General features: G+C 39.6%; 1 protein-coding gene across 1 annotated transcript in view; it reads left to right on the forward strand.

The window, feature by feature from the left end:
* The window catches only part of dag1 (dystroglycan 1), a 58,143-nt gene that overhangs the window by 12,829 nt on the left and 27,428 nt on the right, over nucleotides 1-17,886 (forward strand). Inside the window, exon 2 of the mRNA XM_079241953.1 lies at nucleotides 17,012-17,672. Coding sequence (XP_079098079.1) covers nucleotides 17,247-17,672 — 426 coding nt within the window. The 5' untranslated portion in view covers nucleotides 17,012-17,246. The remainder of the gene's footprint in view (nucleotides 1-17,011; nucleotides 17,673-17,886) is intronic.

A 17,886-nucleotide genomic window follows, 5' to 3' on the forward strand; every position in this document is an offset into this window, starting at 1 on the left:
GTGCAGCATCACCTCTTCATAGCAACTGTCTATAAAAGTCTGTGAGACCAGGAGACCAGTCGCTGGAGTTTTAGGACGGACATGTTGTCCCAGTCTGGTCTGATGCCAGATGCTAGCTTCTCAACAGTCCTGGACCTTTGTTGCTATATTCTTGGCTTTATGATGCTCTAGATGTTTTCTGTTAGTGAAAGGTCTGGACTGCAGGCCAGTTCAGCACCTGTACTCTTATCCTGTAAAGTTTGTTGCCATAGATGTAGTGCGAGTTTTAGCATCGTCTTGCTGAAATCTGCAAGATATTCCATGACAGAGACATCGTCTCAATGGGGGCTAGTGTTGCACTAAAACCTCCATGTTTTGATGGAGCTTCACAGATGTCGAAGGTGTCCACGTCATTGGCACTAATGCAACCCCATAGTGGGCACGTTTACATGAGTTTTAATTCCTCTTTAATTGAAATGAAATTTGAATCTGATTTAAACTGATAAAATATAACCAAATAAACACCTAATTGTGAATAATAATAAAAATGGCAATCAGGAATTAAACGTATCTACGAAGTAAGTCAGTGGTTTGTTTGCATTTTCCTCTGCCACGTAGAGGCCCCAAGCTGGGCCACAGCTGAAACTCAGTCAGAACCAATGTGAAACCCGTATGGGCAAACAAAGGTGAGGCAACAGCTGAAACTGAGGAAAAACTTACTTGAGACTTATCTGCTGCCCAGATTTCCCTCTCTTCAGCCCCACATGGACATGCTGGGTGTCAGACTGAGTCAGTTACAGGGACAACAGGAAAATACCTGCAGGTATGTAATCCTGTTTGTGGAACTTAAACTGGAAACTGCATCAGATCTGTGTAGAATAGGCGTGCCCAGGTCTGCTTCTCAAGATCTACTATCCTGCAACTTTTAGATGCATCACGTCTCCAACAGACTTGAATTAAATGAAGGACTTGTTAGCGGGCCTGTGCAGAGCTGGATGAGAGAATTTAGCCATTAGAATTAAGTGTTTTCTTTTCCAGAATTTGTTCCCTTGATTTTGGAAATTGAGGAACCCAAAATAGCTGAACATCATGATATGACTCACCTGTTTGTCTATTTGTTAAAAGTCATAAAAAAAGAAGCAGAAGATGGTCGTGTGTGTGTGTGTGTGTGTGTGTGTGTGTGTGTGTGTGTGTGTGTGTGTGTGTGTGTGTGTGTGTGTGTGTGTGTGTGTGTGTGTGTGTGTGTGTGTGTGTGTGAGAGAGACCGACTGGATTTACTGACTGGTTGCTTTTCTGCCTGCTTGTGTATTTATAACTGGGTGCTGTAAGGCAGATAGGACAGAGTTAGAGATGAGAATTGATGACCTGCATCACTGGGGAGGATGGGAGGAGATGCCTATCACTGCAATCTCATCACAAACACACACATACCCACACACACCCGCAAATTTAGGAAGGCAGAAACGCACAGGATGTGAAGGACACATTCCAACTTTCTCCCAAATTTGTGACATTAGTCCTCACCAGATTTTTTTTTAGCATTCAGGTCATTGAAGTGTGTGTGTGTGTGTGTGTGTGTGTGTGTGTGTGTGTGTGTGTGTGTGTGTGTGTGTGCGTATTATCAGAACTATACCTGCACAACTGACCCAGATCGGGTCTGTTTATCTTGGTGGAGGTGTGTTTGCAGTTTGGAGCTAAATGGAGCTTGCAGAGCCGACAGGGAGGTGAATCATAGCAAGAACTCCGAAGGATTCCTGGGCAGATCTCTGCTGCCATTCCAGAGCTCGGAGGCCCATTTGGGTTAAAAGTGATGTCATAATTACGACAAACGAAGAGAAATAAAGCTTCGCTTTCCATTTCTATTGTCTCCAATTACTCTGTCTGCTTCAGAAAGAGAGAAAAATGATCCTTCTGTGGCACCAAATCAAAGCTTAGAATCTAAAAGGAGACGTTTGTAAACACCCACTCTGACACCTACTCCTGGAAAATGACTCATGATGTAAAAATACAGCAGGCGTGCTTCACTCATATCACAAAAATAGATGCTTATGCGAGCGGAGTCTGTTGTGGAGTTAAAGGGATGAGAGAAGCCAAAGCAGGGTGTCCAAATTAATGCAACTTTTCACTTTAAACATTTTTCAGTCCAAAATTTGCCATCAGACATGACAGCCATAATTACAGCTGCAGACGTGAGGGTTTGCAGAGCTATCTTACTGGTAACAGGTCGAATGTTGCTTGTGTTTGGGTGTGTGTGGCATGCAGAGTGTCTTGCATTACCCAGCTGTCATTTTCAGTCATAGCATCAACTGTACCCAGCTGTCCCACATGCATCCAAACACACGAGACCAGCTGTCGTCAGCTATCTGTGCACGTCAAGTCTTAGCTGGTGGTCCCTGTAGGGGCCACACACATCTAGGTTGTCCTATACCAGTCAGGGCCCGCTGTCATAATGATACTTTCCTTTTAATGTTTAGTGGAAAGGTTTTAAAAAATAAGTTGTTCGCAACTCCTGTTTGCCTTTCTGGATAAAATGTTAGTGGAGGTGAAGAAGTCCAATGTTTTGATCACATGAACAATTAAGATGTTTCCTGTGCAGGTCAATGTCTCAAATTAAAATTGGCTTCAGTGCTTAATCCTTAAAGGTCCTGGTCTGACATTTGGTAGAGGTAAAATTGCAGTGAGTTTGAATTTCTTTAAAAAAAAAAAAAAAAAGAAGAATAAATTGTGGAAATAAACAATTATGAGCCTACCTACTGCTTTTGGTATGTAAAGCCCAAACTAGGTGTTTATGACACAACTGTTTTACTGTTGTCACATTATTATCAATTTCTTTATGCAAACTCGATCATTTGCTAAAAAGCATTTATTCTGTCTATTATTCTAAAAAATAAACAGAAAAAGACAGAGAAACATTGTTTTCATGTCTTTATGTTAGCAAGAAAGTTAAAGGGTTAATACACCTAAATTTATATGCTGCCCTCAGTGTTGGAAAACTGACATATGCCTATATGTTTGTTTTATGTTGTTATGGACCAAAATTAGAAAAAAAAAAGATAATAAGGAACATTTCAAACAAACAATAAGTGAAAAAACTGAACTATATGTCCACAGAAAAGCTGTTTTCCTGAATACACCAAAGTTAAAGGAACAACAACATGCTAACATGTAACGTTAGCTTGTTGTTGCTAATATATTTGTTAGCTAGGGCTGATACTGGTAATAAACATACAATGGTTGAGGCTGGGGGACCTTTTTAATTTTTGTACCATATTTTTCCAAGAAGTAAAAAAAAAAAAAATGGTGAAAATAATCTGTTTAAATGTTTGCCATATTAGTATGTTAGCGAGCTGGCTATCAGAGCAGCTTGAACCTGTTTTGACATCTATCTTTCAGAGTGCTTGTAGAGGCTACCAAGTAAGCCTCACCATGGATGTCGAGTTGTATTAACATGTAGCAACAGATGTGAACATACGGTTCACATTTATTAGAAAATTCATATGAAACTGGATTGTGCTGGTCAGCTTTCATAAAAAGTTTTTACTATGCGAAATGCAAAATTTATTTTAAAAATTTTCCCAGTAGAATTTTTTCAAGGCTACAGTAAAAACTACGTCTTTCGCACGATCCACCTTTTGTTAACAAAACTTAGCTCTGTTATTGAGGGCTGCACATTTTAGACATTTGCTGGTTTCAAATGGAATGAAAAAAGAAAACAAGTGAATAGAGATGGCTTCTACGATGCTCTTCCATAAAATATAATCAGTTAATCATCTGCAGTATCTGTGGCTGTTTGTCAAGCTTTTTAAGATGCTGCACTGTGTGTACAGCTCACTTTTCTTTTTTTCTTAAACAGAAAATTCACATTGAGGCTCTAAAACTGATGACAACTAACAAACTATAAGAGACAAAATAGATGGATTTTATTGTTATGTAACTGGAAGCTGTTAGTCCTGTTGTGGGGCCGAAATTAGTTTTTGTCAAAGTATCCCAGGGAGTTAAACTGGTGTGAGATAACTATGTGATAACGTCCCATCATGTTTCCATAGTAATTGGCTTGTTCATTACTGGATGCAATTACACCAGTGTTTGCTGCAAACATAAACCATAAAAACTGAACATCACTTGATTCTTTCAGCTTGCTGAAATGCTGTGGAAATGTTTTTTTTTTTTTTTTTAATGAAAAACATAAACATCACTTCTCGGTCAGTTTGATATACTCTTGGATTTATTTTATATCGGGTTAATTGACAAATCATTTTATCAAACAGATTTTGATCCATAAAACCTCAGATCTGCAGTTATGAAGCTAGTTCAGGATCTTTTTATTCCAGATTCTTGCCCAAGTTCTCCAGTTCTAATTTGTCAACAGCTTGACCGTAAAACTATACTTAACATTATATTTATAGCTTTAAATGAGTGACAAACTACAGAGGCAGAGCTGCTAAAAGACTATTTTAATGTCTGACTTTTCAAGTTTTAGACTATAACAGATTGAATTTCTTTAATCCATATGTGAACTTTAGATAAGATGTTGATACACAGTCAGAAGCGATCCAACGAAAGCTGTGGGAGTCAAAACTCTATCAACAAAACAAACAGAATTCTGAGAAAACACCAGTAACACCAGGTCAAAATCCAGCAGAGGAGGGAAAAACAAGTGTGGGTGGAAGTTTCCGGCCACTCCTTGTTCACACCCGCTTCGTTCAAACAGTCGGGATGTGATAGATAGTTGGAGGCAGATGTGAACCTGCCTCATAAAACAAGAGTTTAGGGAGTGCCAGCGGCAAATGCCCCTCACCCTGGATAGCTGGTCGGAGTGGTCATTCGTTTGGAGGCTCAGACAGAAACACAATCCATCTTGAAACTAATTCTGCACATCAGGTTGTTCCTTCCATTCTGGGGCGTGCAGATGTCTGCTCATGCTGCAGGGCTGGAGGCACAGATGTATATGCATATGTACCAGAAATCTGAGCTTGTAAAGGGATGACATCAAGTTAATGTCCCGTTCATGAGTTTTAGCCAAACACAAAATGAGTGGATCCACAGACACTGAGGATAAAACCATATGAAGATGTAAAGACAAACTGTAGAGGGGAAAAAAAAAAAACAGACATTTATCACTGAAAGCTGTGAGGGAACTTAACTGTAGGTGGAGCAGCCGTTGTGGACCTCCCAGCTTTTCTGAAAACACAAAGGAGAGGATTTGTACTGTAGAGTTACACAAGCAGACAACCTGCAGCGAGTGGGACGGCATTTATTATCTCCACAAACAAGATCCTTATCTCTCAAATAATCCCTCTGTGAAAAACAGGATCGGCAGAAAACCCAGATATTAAAAATATCTGCAACCCTGTTGTTTCAACTGTGACACAAGAGACGGAGTCAAACTGAAAGGTGACCTTCATCAGGATGAAAGAGGCGCACCAATGTCCCGCAGTCTAAAAATATTGTTGGTGTGGATTTAAGTTCTTCCTGTCGGAGTGTTTACCATCCCTTTGTGTCCTCGCGAGGCCTCAGCAGGCTTTCTCTAAAGGAGGATTTAATTTGAAGCAAAGCTAAAATAAATAAATAAATAAAAATGATAATGAAACCAGCGAGGCGGGATCATGGGAATCGCAGTTCTTTTGCAAACGCAGTCAAACATACGTCCACTTTGATTAGTTTTTGGAGCACAGACAGCATCAGCGCTTTCACAGGTCCTGTGTGTGTGTGTGTGTGTGTGAAGCTAACGGCTCATGAGGGGAAAATGCCGTGATGCTTTGCGCATCTCAGTAGGATAATTATAACAGTGCAACTGCTGCAAAAATGAAACATGAAAGAATGAAGAATCAGAACAAACGCAGAGAGACGAGCAGAAAATACAATTATTGTTACAGAACATGGTGGGAGGAAGAGTAATTACATCTCTCTCCAATTAGCAGCTGAGCTTCTGCCTTTACACACATACACATACACTGCGTGTGTGTTTGTGGGGGGGGGGGACTCATTTATAAGTCCATTCATTTTGGATGGTTTCGAAAAGAATAACTTAAAATTTCCAGAAAATAATTAAAAGGCATGATGATGAACTTCAGGAGCTCTCACCAATAATCTAATTTGATTTGCATCAGATTTTTTTGTAAAATAAGTTTATTAGTTACATAAAAACACTACGGCTGAAGATGAGGCTTATTTGGGAAATATTGTATGTGTTCAACATAATTTTATTTTTTATTTTTTTGTTTATTTCTGAATAAATGAAATTAGGTGACATGAAATTGAATGGAAAACAAACTTTATTTATCCAAAGAGAAATTTTAAAACTATTTTTTAAAAAGCATAAAAAAATATATTGTTTTAAATAAGTAAGCAATCATGTAAGACATAGTTTTGCCTTATTAAAAGGAAAAATAGAAAATATACAGGTGTCTTAAAATGAACCACATATTGGTGTGTTTTTCAGAGACTATATGTATTAAATGGTTTCAGTTCGAGATCTGAATAAAACGAAAACCTTTGCAATAGATGAAAATGTCCTTCACTCTTTATTTTTATGGAACGTTTTCTTACATTTGCATTGAATCTGAAATACAGCAGTTAAGGCTTCATTTGAACCAGAAGTGATTTTATTATCTCCAAGTCATCTGATTAAAATCCCCACTGGGAACGTCTCTGTTTTGAACATTTATGTAAAATGTGAATATTCATGCTAACATAGCAGCTTGGGAGACACATTTTATTCAACATTTGTCCAGAACAAAACATGAAACAAGAAAAAATCAATTTAAATCACTGTACCAACCTACCCCTGCCTCAACTAACGCGTGTTCTTTGAAAGAACATGGTTTTCATCACGGCATCTCTGCTTTATTTGGTTTGAAAGAGAGTTTTAGTTTGCATTAACAGTTTTCAGGTTTAAGCTAATCTGATGGATATGCTAATGTCACAACTTGAGACATTTCAACAGATTTTTACAATTTGTAAAACACAATACACAAAAGTTGCTGTTCACGAAAAAGATATGTGAAATAAAAAGTGACACTTCACTACCAAGCTTCAGTCGCATATGTTCTTCACTAGCAACAATCCCAGCTAACCATCATACTGATTTATATTGAAATGCTAACACCATAAGCTAACTTGCAGAATTGTGTTGTTTTTTTTTCTGAGGTGGTGAAGAGTTTATATTGTACTGTTTTTGGCAAAATAATTCTGTTTTACATTGATCATGCTATTCAGTATGCTCACTTTTATTTTGTTTGAAATGATCCCAGACTTTAGATGTTTTTAATCTTTTAATCAATTTTTTTGCTCCTAAATAACACATGACAATTAGCAATTTGCACATTCTGATATATTTTTGTGCATTAACCAAAGAATCAAAGCAAATGATTTGCATCAATAGCCTGTTGTTAACAAGTTACCTTTACTTGCATAATTTACTTTTTTTTTTTTGTTTTGTTTTGTTTTTGCTTTCTCTTCCGATGTTTTCTATTCATTTTAACACAATGTTATAGAAATACATTGCAGTCACGCTGGATAGTCAGAATACAAACAAACAACCTCATTGTCATAAATCATGATTTAGCTTGAAAGAAAAGTTTGACTATCATATTTGACAGAAAAAATTGTTCTCATAACTGGAGAAGAAAAATAAAATCTGGATTCTGATGCTGAAGTTTCCAGGTTCTTCCAGTTTATTCATTTGAATGATAAAGGGTTCCTATATTGTCTTTAAAATCACTTGTTTAGCCTTTAGGATTATTATAAGTCACTCATTCCAGCATTATTAGCCACATGGCCCATAACAGTGGTTTACATTTCTTTGCAGCAGTTTAACTTAAGTTGACAGTTCTTTGTGTTTTTCAAAATATTCACCCAAAAAAAAGAAGCTTTGGGTCCAATGAAAGCTTTCAGTTACTGTTTACTTTGCCTTTTGCTTGTTGTTTGGTGGATTGCAGTGCCACATCAAGTTGGACACTGGAACATAAATGTGTCATCAGACGGTATGTTGGACCACACTGATTTCACAGTAGCATGTGCTGAAAACCAGAACAAGTTTAGGTCTTCTGGTAGATCAAACCAGCTTGTTAACCTGATAAGTCTAAGAAAAACAAATTAACATCAAATTAGAAATCTTTTCCTTCACCTCCTCTCTGAATATGTTTCATAATTTACAGTTGGAATAATCAGGCGAAGCTGCTTCTCTGTTGGCATGACACACACACACTCTCACTCCTCGCTGCCTTATGTTCACACATATGGCCCATTCGCTGGCCGCGGTAGCAGCAAACGGGCTGGATGGTGGATTTCCACCGTGATTGATTGTATTTCTGGGTCTAGATTGTATTATTCTGCAGCTGAGCTTCTTGTTCCAAATGCAGCGAAGCTAATTACCAGAGTAATTACAAGCGGGAATGCAGATTAATTTGAATTCACTTTTAAATCAGATTTTAGCGGTAGCGATTATTGTCAGGTCACCAAGGTCGCAGCTCTGAAATTCATCCAAAAGCCACCAAAAAACAAGCACTGAAAAAAACCCACAAAGATGCGCATTCCTTCTCTCTGGCCGTCTCCCACACATGGTGCGGAAAGAACAATGCAGACTTCTATCCTCACAACTGAAGAATAATCTGTGTTCACATGCTGTAAAGCCGTGTGCATGAGACACCCAGTTAAATACCTCAAATGTGTCTAATCTCTCTGCTAAATATCTAAATCTCATTGTAAAAGGTAAACACACTGTAATCCAGAGTTTTGTTCAGCAGCAGCGGTGAAAACCCAACCTGAAGTGTTTAACTTCATCATCTTCCCTGAGACCGTGGAGCAGAGCAGATTTATGGCCGCAGGGTTGGATAGTAGTGATATTTGTGTCCTCTGTGGCGTCAGTGGCTTCCTCAGGAAGGCAGCCATGTTTAGAAAAACTCCCTTTCTCCCGTCTCTGCCAATAATAGAGGCATCAGCTGTGACTCTCAGGGTGACAAGGAGAGAAGGGGGGAGCAGAATGGACTTAAGTGGGCTGATGTTGACGAGATGTCTGTCTCTGTGATTAGCTGCCATGTGGGAATGCCGTAACCATAATCTGCACCCTAATCGGTGGGGGGGGGGATTCCTGCAGCGGAATTTTCTGCAAGCTCAGGCAGGAATGTTCACACTTCAGATGTTTGTCTGTGGAACAGAAGAAAGCAGGAATACTGCACTAAAAGGCTGCTATTAGAGGCTTTACAAATATAATATAAATCTGAATTCTTATTGTTCTTTTACTTTTTATGCTACCTTTTTGATTACTTTGTAAAAACCTGCTCTTAGATAATGAGATACAACCTAATTTCTTAGGTTCTGGTCACGCGGGGGGGGGGGTTAGGGTTGGGTGTAAAGTGACAATGATTGCTATTAGGGGCATGGTTTGGGTCATTGGACAAAATGAATAAAAGTAAATGTTGCATATGAATTGGAATTGTGATCTTCTTTTATGTCTTAACATTAGTTCATCACACAGGAAGGAGTCAAAGCCCTTTAATGATTACCTCAGTGCCCCCCAACCCACTATACTCTATACTCCAATTCAGTCCTTATCTTATCATCTTCTGTCATTTAGAGCAGATAAAGTAAATGAACAGGTGTACAGAGACGCTGTCAACACCTTGTTGGTGCTTCAACTTCTTTAAGCTCCTGTACTGATCAACACATCGTTTTTCTTAGTAAATGACTTTTTAACGGTGCTGTTGGGATGAAACTTTCACCAGTTTTTTTTTTTTTGTAGGAATCTAAGTAATCCAGAAAAAAAAAAAGTTCAGAATTTTTTTTTTTTTTTTTTTTGCAATGAAATGACACATGGACAAAAGAGTAATGTGTAATGTTTGAAAGAGTAAACAGTGTAATGTGTTTAAAACTTTGCAAAAAAGACGTGTTTTAGTTGCTCAGATAGGTTACCTTGGTAAATTCTTTCTGGAGTTTTTCCCCCCTCAAACCTTTCTTCAACCAGATGAGGTAAATAAGAATGAATTACCATTCATAACAATGACCAGGCGTAGCTGGTAGCACAAGGAAAAGAAACCAGCAACAGAAACTGGTTTTATTTTATTTCATCCTAAGCCAACTGAGAGTTTCCTCTACAGTTTCATCTCTTGTATCATCTTCATCGTCCTGAGAGATGGGAGCAGATTTATATCAATAACGTCTCAGTACATTTTTCAATCAGTTCTTCCTCCAACCATATGAAATTTGTTCTTACAATCTCCTGAAAAAAAATTAATTTCTACTCATTTCATGTACATAAATAGAAATGCCTTTTTAAACACTATCAAATGCCACTATCCACATACTACAAGTATGGCACTACATCCACCTGAGGTCAGCCCAGCGATTAGTTCACCTGCAAATTCAGGCTTCCGTTAAAGACAATAACACACAAGACAAGATCATGATAATGTACATTTTTAGGAGACAAAGAAAGATTTAGCGCAGAAGTCAATGGTAGTCTGAGTAGCTATTAAATAGATTATAGCTTCATGCTGCTGCTTTATTCTTTCGTTGGTCGTATGACACCTTTACTGCTCAACACTGCTCCCTGTGGTTTCTCGTGGTACTATTCTTATTGCGACATCTGACTACACCCTCAAAGGATGCAGGAGATGAACAGGAGGTTCTCTTGGTGTTAGTGTTTCACAAAAACGGTCTGCATCATGATGGTCCCACCTTCAAACTTCTCTATTGGTGGCTTGGGGGCTGAAATTCAGATCATTTGTCCTTCAAGCATGAGACAAAGTCTTACATCAGAAATGTTTTGTTCTTGTTTTATCAGATTATCTACTTACAGTATTCCGCAGACTGGTCCAGTGTTGTTTTGGAAACTTTAAACAATCTTCAGTGTTCTTTGTCTTCATTGGTGAACATTCATGCAGATCATGATGGTTTGCTGCATTACTAGCAGTTTTCTTTGAACAACTGGAATTTGAATTCCAGATCTTTCTGAAGCTCTCCATACATGCCCCTTGGCTGTTGAAATTTTTGTGAGGATCAGCTGGTCAATGGTCTGTTTATGGTGAAATGATGACTTTTCTTTTTTTGTTTTTTTTTTATGGTACGGACAGAGCTAACTGGAATATTTACATGTTTAGAAATCTTTCTGGAACCAGTATTCCCACTCTCAGCTTGGCTGTTTTTGTTTCTATTTTTCCAGTCCAAATTAAAGACAGTTGACAGTTTAGCTGACAGTAACCTGGAACCTGATAAACTCGACTGTTTCATACCTCCACGCTTCACATATTTTGTAGTCTTTACTCTTTCCAGACAAGATCTACTTAACCCGATGTGGCTTCCTCTGCTGCTTCTAGAACACCAACTGTGGAGCTTGTCCAGAATCTGTCTCAAGGCCAGTTAAACATTTAACACAATTATCTGGCTCTGTTAATCTGACATGCAGAGATCGGACTCATGATAATTTCAGTCACACAAGCATGTTTTCAGCCTAACTTTGGTTTGACGAAGATGGGTTTTGGAATTCTTCCCATCAACCTGACAAGGTTCTGAGCATAATGCTGGTTTCTGACCCAAAGTTACCTTTTTAGAGTTTTAAATTTCCAGTGAAATTAAGTGGCCGTTCCTTTAGCAAAGCAGGCTTTTTTTTTTTTTTTTTTTTCTTTTTTTTTTTACCAGAAGGAAGAACAGTTCTGAAGAGTTTAAATCGTTTGTCTTGGACCCTTGAAACTGTGTTACCCTGCGATAAACCACCATCATTGTACAGCTGTGCTACAGAAATGTAGAGTAAGCAGAAAAGTTTGGATGTTTTGTTAAATAGATATTTGTTGCTCTGATGATCTGGCCTTGGAAGTCCACCTGTAAAGTTAAATTAAACATTGGAGAGCAGTGTCTCGAACAACAAGAACTCTGGGGAGTAAAACTATCCCCAGAAACTTAATTTAGACACAGATGAGTCCTGGACAGCTCTGTCTTCAGATGGCTTCTTCAGTATTTCTCTTCATCACTGATAAGCTTAACGATGGCTTAGTGAGTGAATAGACCACTTATATGGTTCTGAGATCATTCTATGACTGGTGTCGCCGAGTTGTTCTGCAAGCTGTAAAATACTCCGAAGCTACCCTTGATAAGACGGCAGCCTGTCATTAACACTAAATAGGAAATGCATTTGCAGCTTTCTATCTTTAGACTCAGAGCAGTTTTCACATTGTGTTCAGTGACTGACGCCCCTTGTCTTTCACTGCTCGTCCCACTCCACATACCACCCGGAAGAAGAGACGCAATGAGAGATGGTTTATTTATAAAGGAAACCTGAGCGAGGAGTTGCTGTCATGGACCGCTGTAGTAAAGCTCTGTTTAAACCAGCCTAAAGTGAAGGGAAAGGTCAAAAACCGAAACAGAAAATCAAAGCATATTGTAGTTTGTCTTTTTTTAAGCTGATATTTTGTTGTTTATAAGAAATTCAATTCAGTTCAATTCAGCTTTGTTTGTATAGCGCCACTTCACAACAATGTTGTCACAGGGCACTTTACATACACGAGTTAACATACACATCATTTCGAGCTAATTCATACATATCCTATAAGACAAACCAACGGATCGCATCGAGTCATGACTTCAATCAAATCCCCCATCCTGAACATGCACGCGGCGACAGTGGGAAGGAAAAAACTCCCGTTTAACAGGAAGAAAATCTCCGGCAGAACCCGGCTCAGGGAGGGCAGCCATCTGCCTCGACTGGTTGGGGTGGAGACGACAGGAAAGACAGATCCACATGAAAACATGATCAACATGATCAAATTCACTCATCAGTTACTTTATCAAGTCCACCTTACTAGTACTACTGTGGACACCCTTTTTTTTCAGAACGCCTTGATTCTTGGTGTTATAATCCGTGTTTCAATAATATTTTTTTGCGAAATAAGAGCATCATTTTGTAAGTTTAGACAAATGAAAACTGCGATTTGCAGGTGTTTCCACTGAACAATGTTCAGGTCTCGTCTGGTCGAGATTTTATGAGAATTGCGGATTCTTTAAGGTATTTACATGACATTATTCTGGGGTTTTCAACTTGTTTGCAAGCTTATGTGTAATGGAGACGCAGCTATTGATGCAAGGAGTTGGAACATCAGAGATTTTTCTCCATATTGACAGGATAGCATCAAACAGTTGCTTCAGATTTATAGGCTTTGCACCCATGATGAGAATCTACTGTTCCACCACAGCTCAAAGCTGCTTTGTTGGATTGAGAACTGGTGATGTGCAGGCCACTGGAGTACAGTGGACTCATTGTGAGCCAGTTGCTCAGTTGGTAGAGAAGGTAATCTAAAAACCAGAAGGTTGGCAAAATGTTTGAATCCTATTTTATCCCCCTGTGATTGCATCCTAGGGCAAGTCCTCCATTGTCTCTGTGTATAAATGTGGATTAATGTTTGATGACGGTTGGATATGCGGCCCTGGGCAGCTGTGGCTAAGCATGTAGCTTAACATCATCCTATTTGAATGTGGTGTGAATGGAAAAATTCTCTTCTGAGCATTTTGGGGAATGTTCGAACCTCCCTTAAAAATCCAAACAACTTGTCTTGTTCAAAAAACCAATTGGAGATGATCTAAATTTTCTGACATGATCCCTTATCCTGGTGGAAGTAGCTATCAGATGATATATATTTTCTCTTGTTTCAGACCTTTCTCTGTAAACTATTGAGATGTGTGTGAAAATCCCAGTAGATCAGCAGTTTCAAATACTCAGAACAGCCATTTCGGACTTAAGCAAGCCATCTTGACCATGTTTGCATGACTAAATAGATTGAATTGCTGTCATGTGATTGGCCGAGTAGATATTTGTGTTTACAAGCAGTTGAACAGGTGGATCTAAGGAAGGGAACGGTGAGTGTGCAGTCAGAGCTGGATTTGATGGAAAATCTCAGTCCATGTTTCTCACTTCTGAGGCATATTTCTTCATTGTTCCCTCATTTGTTTCAGCTCCTTTAATTTCAGAAAAAAACAACTTCAACAACTTTTCTTTGCTCCACTCATCATCTTCATTAATGTTTGTGACTTTTGAATCTGAGGTTGATGTTTTGGTTTTCTTTGGTTTTTAATCATCCACAAAAACCACTTTTAACAATCTTACTTTTGTGTATTTTTTTCTTTTAATCGTTAAACCAGAGGCGAGTGCACAAACTGTTCCTAATTTCACACAGAGCAGAGTTTTATTAGCATTTTACCACATCATAGTTCCCAATAACTATAACTGTGATGCAGAAAGTAAGTAAGCAGCTGCTTCACCATCATCTAATGTTTAAATAATGCTGGAAAATCGAAGGTAAACTTTATATCACTGCTCTTCCTAACGCCATAATGAATGACTCAGCATAACCTAGACCTGCATTCATTAGCAGATGCTGACAAATTAAAAGGTAATCAATTTTAATTTATTTGTTTTCGTTGAGGCTGATGCAGCTGTCTTTTACAGCAGCATTTTCTGAAACTTCTGCATCCTGCAGCAACAGTTTGACTTTTTAATCCCCAGCTGTGGAACGCCTTGCCACAGCTGCAGACAGAAAACTGTCCTGCTGAATCCCAGCTTGTGTCTTGCTACATCAGCTTTTCATGGTATATCGTAATTATGTGTCCTGTTCCGATACATGAGGTCTGTAGAGAATTATATTTTGTTCATATTTCTCTGCCAATCATCTTCTCAAACACAGTCAACAAGTTGGGAAGCTTCCCAGACTTCTTTCTTTCCAGACTTTTTTTCTTTTTTTTGCGTCCTTCCTGATATCTTGGCTGGTTGAAGAACAATGCAGATCAGAACTGGGTGGCATAGTAGTTGATACCAGTTCATACCAGTTGTGATGGGAATTTTTCTTTAAGTTATGCGGTAATTCACTTATTTTGTGTTTGTTTGCAATGCCGTTTAGGAACATCTTTGAAAATTAACACTACGTGTTCATGAGATGCAGCATGTAAGTAATGATGACAGTAGGCACCAGTTTGACCAGATGTAAGGCTACAAGGTCAACAGCAGTAAAAATGATGGAAAGTTTCAAACACCTGTCACTACAGGCCAGGTTTAGGGGCCGTTCATACATCTGTAATACCACTGTTGTCATTTTCTCTGCATTGATCTCAAAATGAATCTACACGAACCTCCTCTATTGACTGTAACTCAGTCTGAGATCTGCAATGCGCCACCTAGTGCAAGTGTAGAGTACAAGCAAGTATGTGTACTAGAATTTGTACTTTCTATCCCTGGAAATATACAGATAAATAAATTACAACATCACTATAAGTTGGGACTCTGTGTAAAATGTAAAATGAAGCAAAATGTTATAATTTACAAATCACAGAAACCCATATTTTGTTCCCATCAACATATCAGATGTTAAAACTCAGACACTTCTATGGAAAATATGAGCTCATTTTACATTTGAATGCGGTAAAACATTGCAAGAAGATGGAATGGGAACGTGAAAGGCTGAGAAATTAGCACAGATTGAAATCAACTAAAGGAGATTTTGACAACTAATTAAGTTAATTGGCAACAAATCATCACATAACTGCGTATAAAACTATTGTTTCGGAGAAGCAGAGCCTCCTGGTTGTAAAGATGGACAGAAGTTCAACACACTGTGACAAACTGGGTCTAAAAATTGAATAAAAACATTCAACTTTGCAACATTGTGGAGTTCACTTGTATACTATCTAAAGATTCAGAGAATAAGGAGAAATCTCTGTGTGCTTGGAAATAACATATTGATTTATATGCAAAGCCTTTCCGTCTCTCTTTATTTTTCACTTTGCACAGCGTCCCAAATTTTTAGGAATTGGATTTGTGGAAGGAGTGTAGCGGCAGCTTTCCCAGCAGGTTTTTTTTTTTTTTTTTTGTCTCTTTTTAACCTTCATTTGACTGCTTGGTGGCCTCTTTTCATGGCGACGCTCCCCCACCATCACAAACTGAGCAGGCAGGCTGTGTTTTTAATAGCTGAGAGGAAAAATGAAACAACCTTGAAGGTTTCAGGGATTTGAAGCCTCCAAACAGGAAGCTGCACAGGATAGGGGAACAAAAAAGACAAACTAAAACTTCAAGAAAGCCAGAAAAGCAATGAAAGCATGAGTAGAGGCATTGACGGATTGAACAGCAGAAAGAAAGCAATAAAAAGGAAAGATGGAGGAAACAGGCGGGAAGTTGCTCCCGGCTGTTCAGCTGAAGGTGCCCAACATGAAAGAGGATGAAGTTCATCCGTCTTGTTTTGCTTTCAAACTTTAACTTACCAGATTGTAAAAACTGGTCAAATTCACCCAGTTAAGTTGGAAACTGGACTTTCACTGAGAGGAAAAAGGTGAAAACTCATGGGATTAAAGCTCCCTCAGCGGGGAAACATCACTGTGGAGCTAAGTCCGAGAGTGGACGGCAACAACAAAGAGGCTTTTTTTTTTAGTCGGTGGAAAGCTGCTGAGGAGGCTGTGTGTCGTTACCGGGGAGAGTCCTGCCGAGATTTCACTTTCTCTGACGGGGCAAAGTGGAGTCACAGTGGGGGTCTCCCATTTTCCCCTTTCCTCCTTAGTCTCTCTCTTCTTCTGCTTTCTTTTATTCTCTAACTGAAGCCCTCGGGGGAAGTCATTTGTGTGTCCACACACAGACTCACACAGGAGGGGATCCTCTCCATGAAAGAGCCGTACGAATAACAAACCCGAGTTCAGGCCTCCATTCTGACACACAACACACACACTCAGTTTGACCCCCTCAAAAAGAACAATAGAGCAAGCATGCATTCTTCAGCCGTCCCCAGCAAGCTGCGACCGGTCAGACCCTCCATGACTCCCCTTCACCTCTATCCCTCCATCTTTGCTTCCTCAGATTTAAACCATTGATGAACAAGGCAGAGAAACCCAGAGCCAGAACGGTTGTTAGAACTAATCAGATTACTAATGTGACCCTCCCACACGAGGTTTTTGGAACCCCCCCCCCCCCCCCCCCCCCCCCTCTCTCTCTCTCTCTCTCTCTCTCTCTCTCTCTCTCTCTCTCTCTCTCTCTCTCTCTCACCTTCGTCTCTGTTTGTCTCCACAGATCTCAGCGGGACTCCTGAACCACAAACACAGAGAGGAAGAGGAGGAAGAAAGGAAAAAGAGGACAAAAGAGAGAGAAGAAGGCGCCGAGGGAGGAGAGAGAAGGGAGGTCTGAAAAGAGGGATTTGCTTTATCTGTCGGGGGTGCATGCCCCCCCTGAGACCTTCCCCTCTTGCTTGGACATCCTCCTTTTTCCGTATTTTCTGCATCAGTGACGGGCAGACAAAGGACCGAGAATGTGCAATAAACTGAGCGTGGGACGGCTCAGAGCGAAGGGGGGCCTCCATGTCACACCACCCAGGACTAGAGTCTTGCTGCTGGGCTTGGTTCTGGCCGTGGCAGGCTGGTTCCCTCCACCCGCCTGTGCAGAGATGGAGATGGACATGGTGGGTGGCATGGTGTTGATAGAGGCAGGCGAAGAGGGAGAGATGTTGGGTGGAGGAGGAGACGAGCTGGAGGCCTCCATGAGCTCCTCGCTGCTGCGTGACTTCCAGGAAGTGACGGAGGGTCTCCAGGTGGTGGATGCTGCTGACGCTGCGGCGATTCAACAGACTGCTGCGGCGCCAACAGCCTTCCCAGACACCGCTGCCGTGGTGGGCCGAATCTTTCAAATCAAGGTGCCAAACAAGTTGGAGGATGCTTACCTGGGTGACATCATCAAGGTGAGTCAGTGTTCAGATTCTTTGATTTTAATGGAGACAAGACTGCAAAACATACAAGAATCACAACATAATGCTAAAAAAACAATAAATATGTAAGAAAGGTAAAAAAAAAATCTAAATAATTATTGGAAAAATGTAGAGTTTTTATCTATTTTTTTTTATAAATTTAATTGAAATTAAACAATAACATTTTTATTTCTAAAAAATCTAATAA

This window comes from Telmatherina bonti (genome assembly GCF_933228915.1).
Source record: "Telmatherina bonti genome assembly, chromosome: 6".
NCBI classification, from domain to species: domain Eukaryota; kingdom Metazoa; phylum Chordata; class Actinopteri; order Atheriniformes; family Telmatherinidae; genus Telmatherina; species Telmatherina bonti.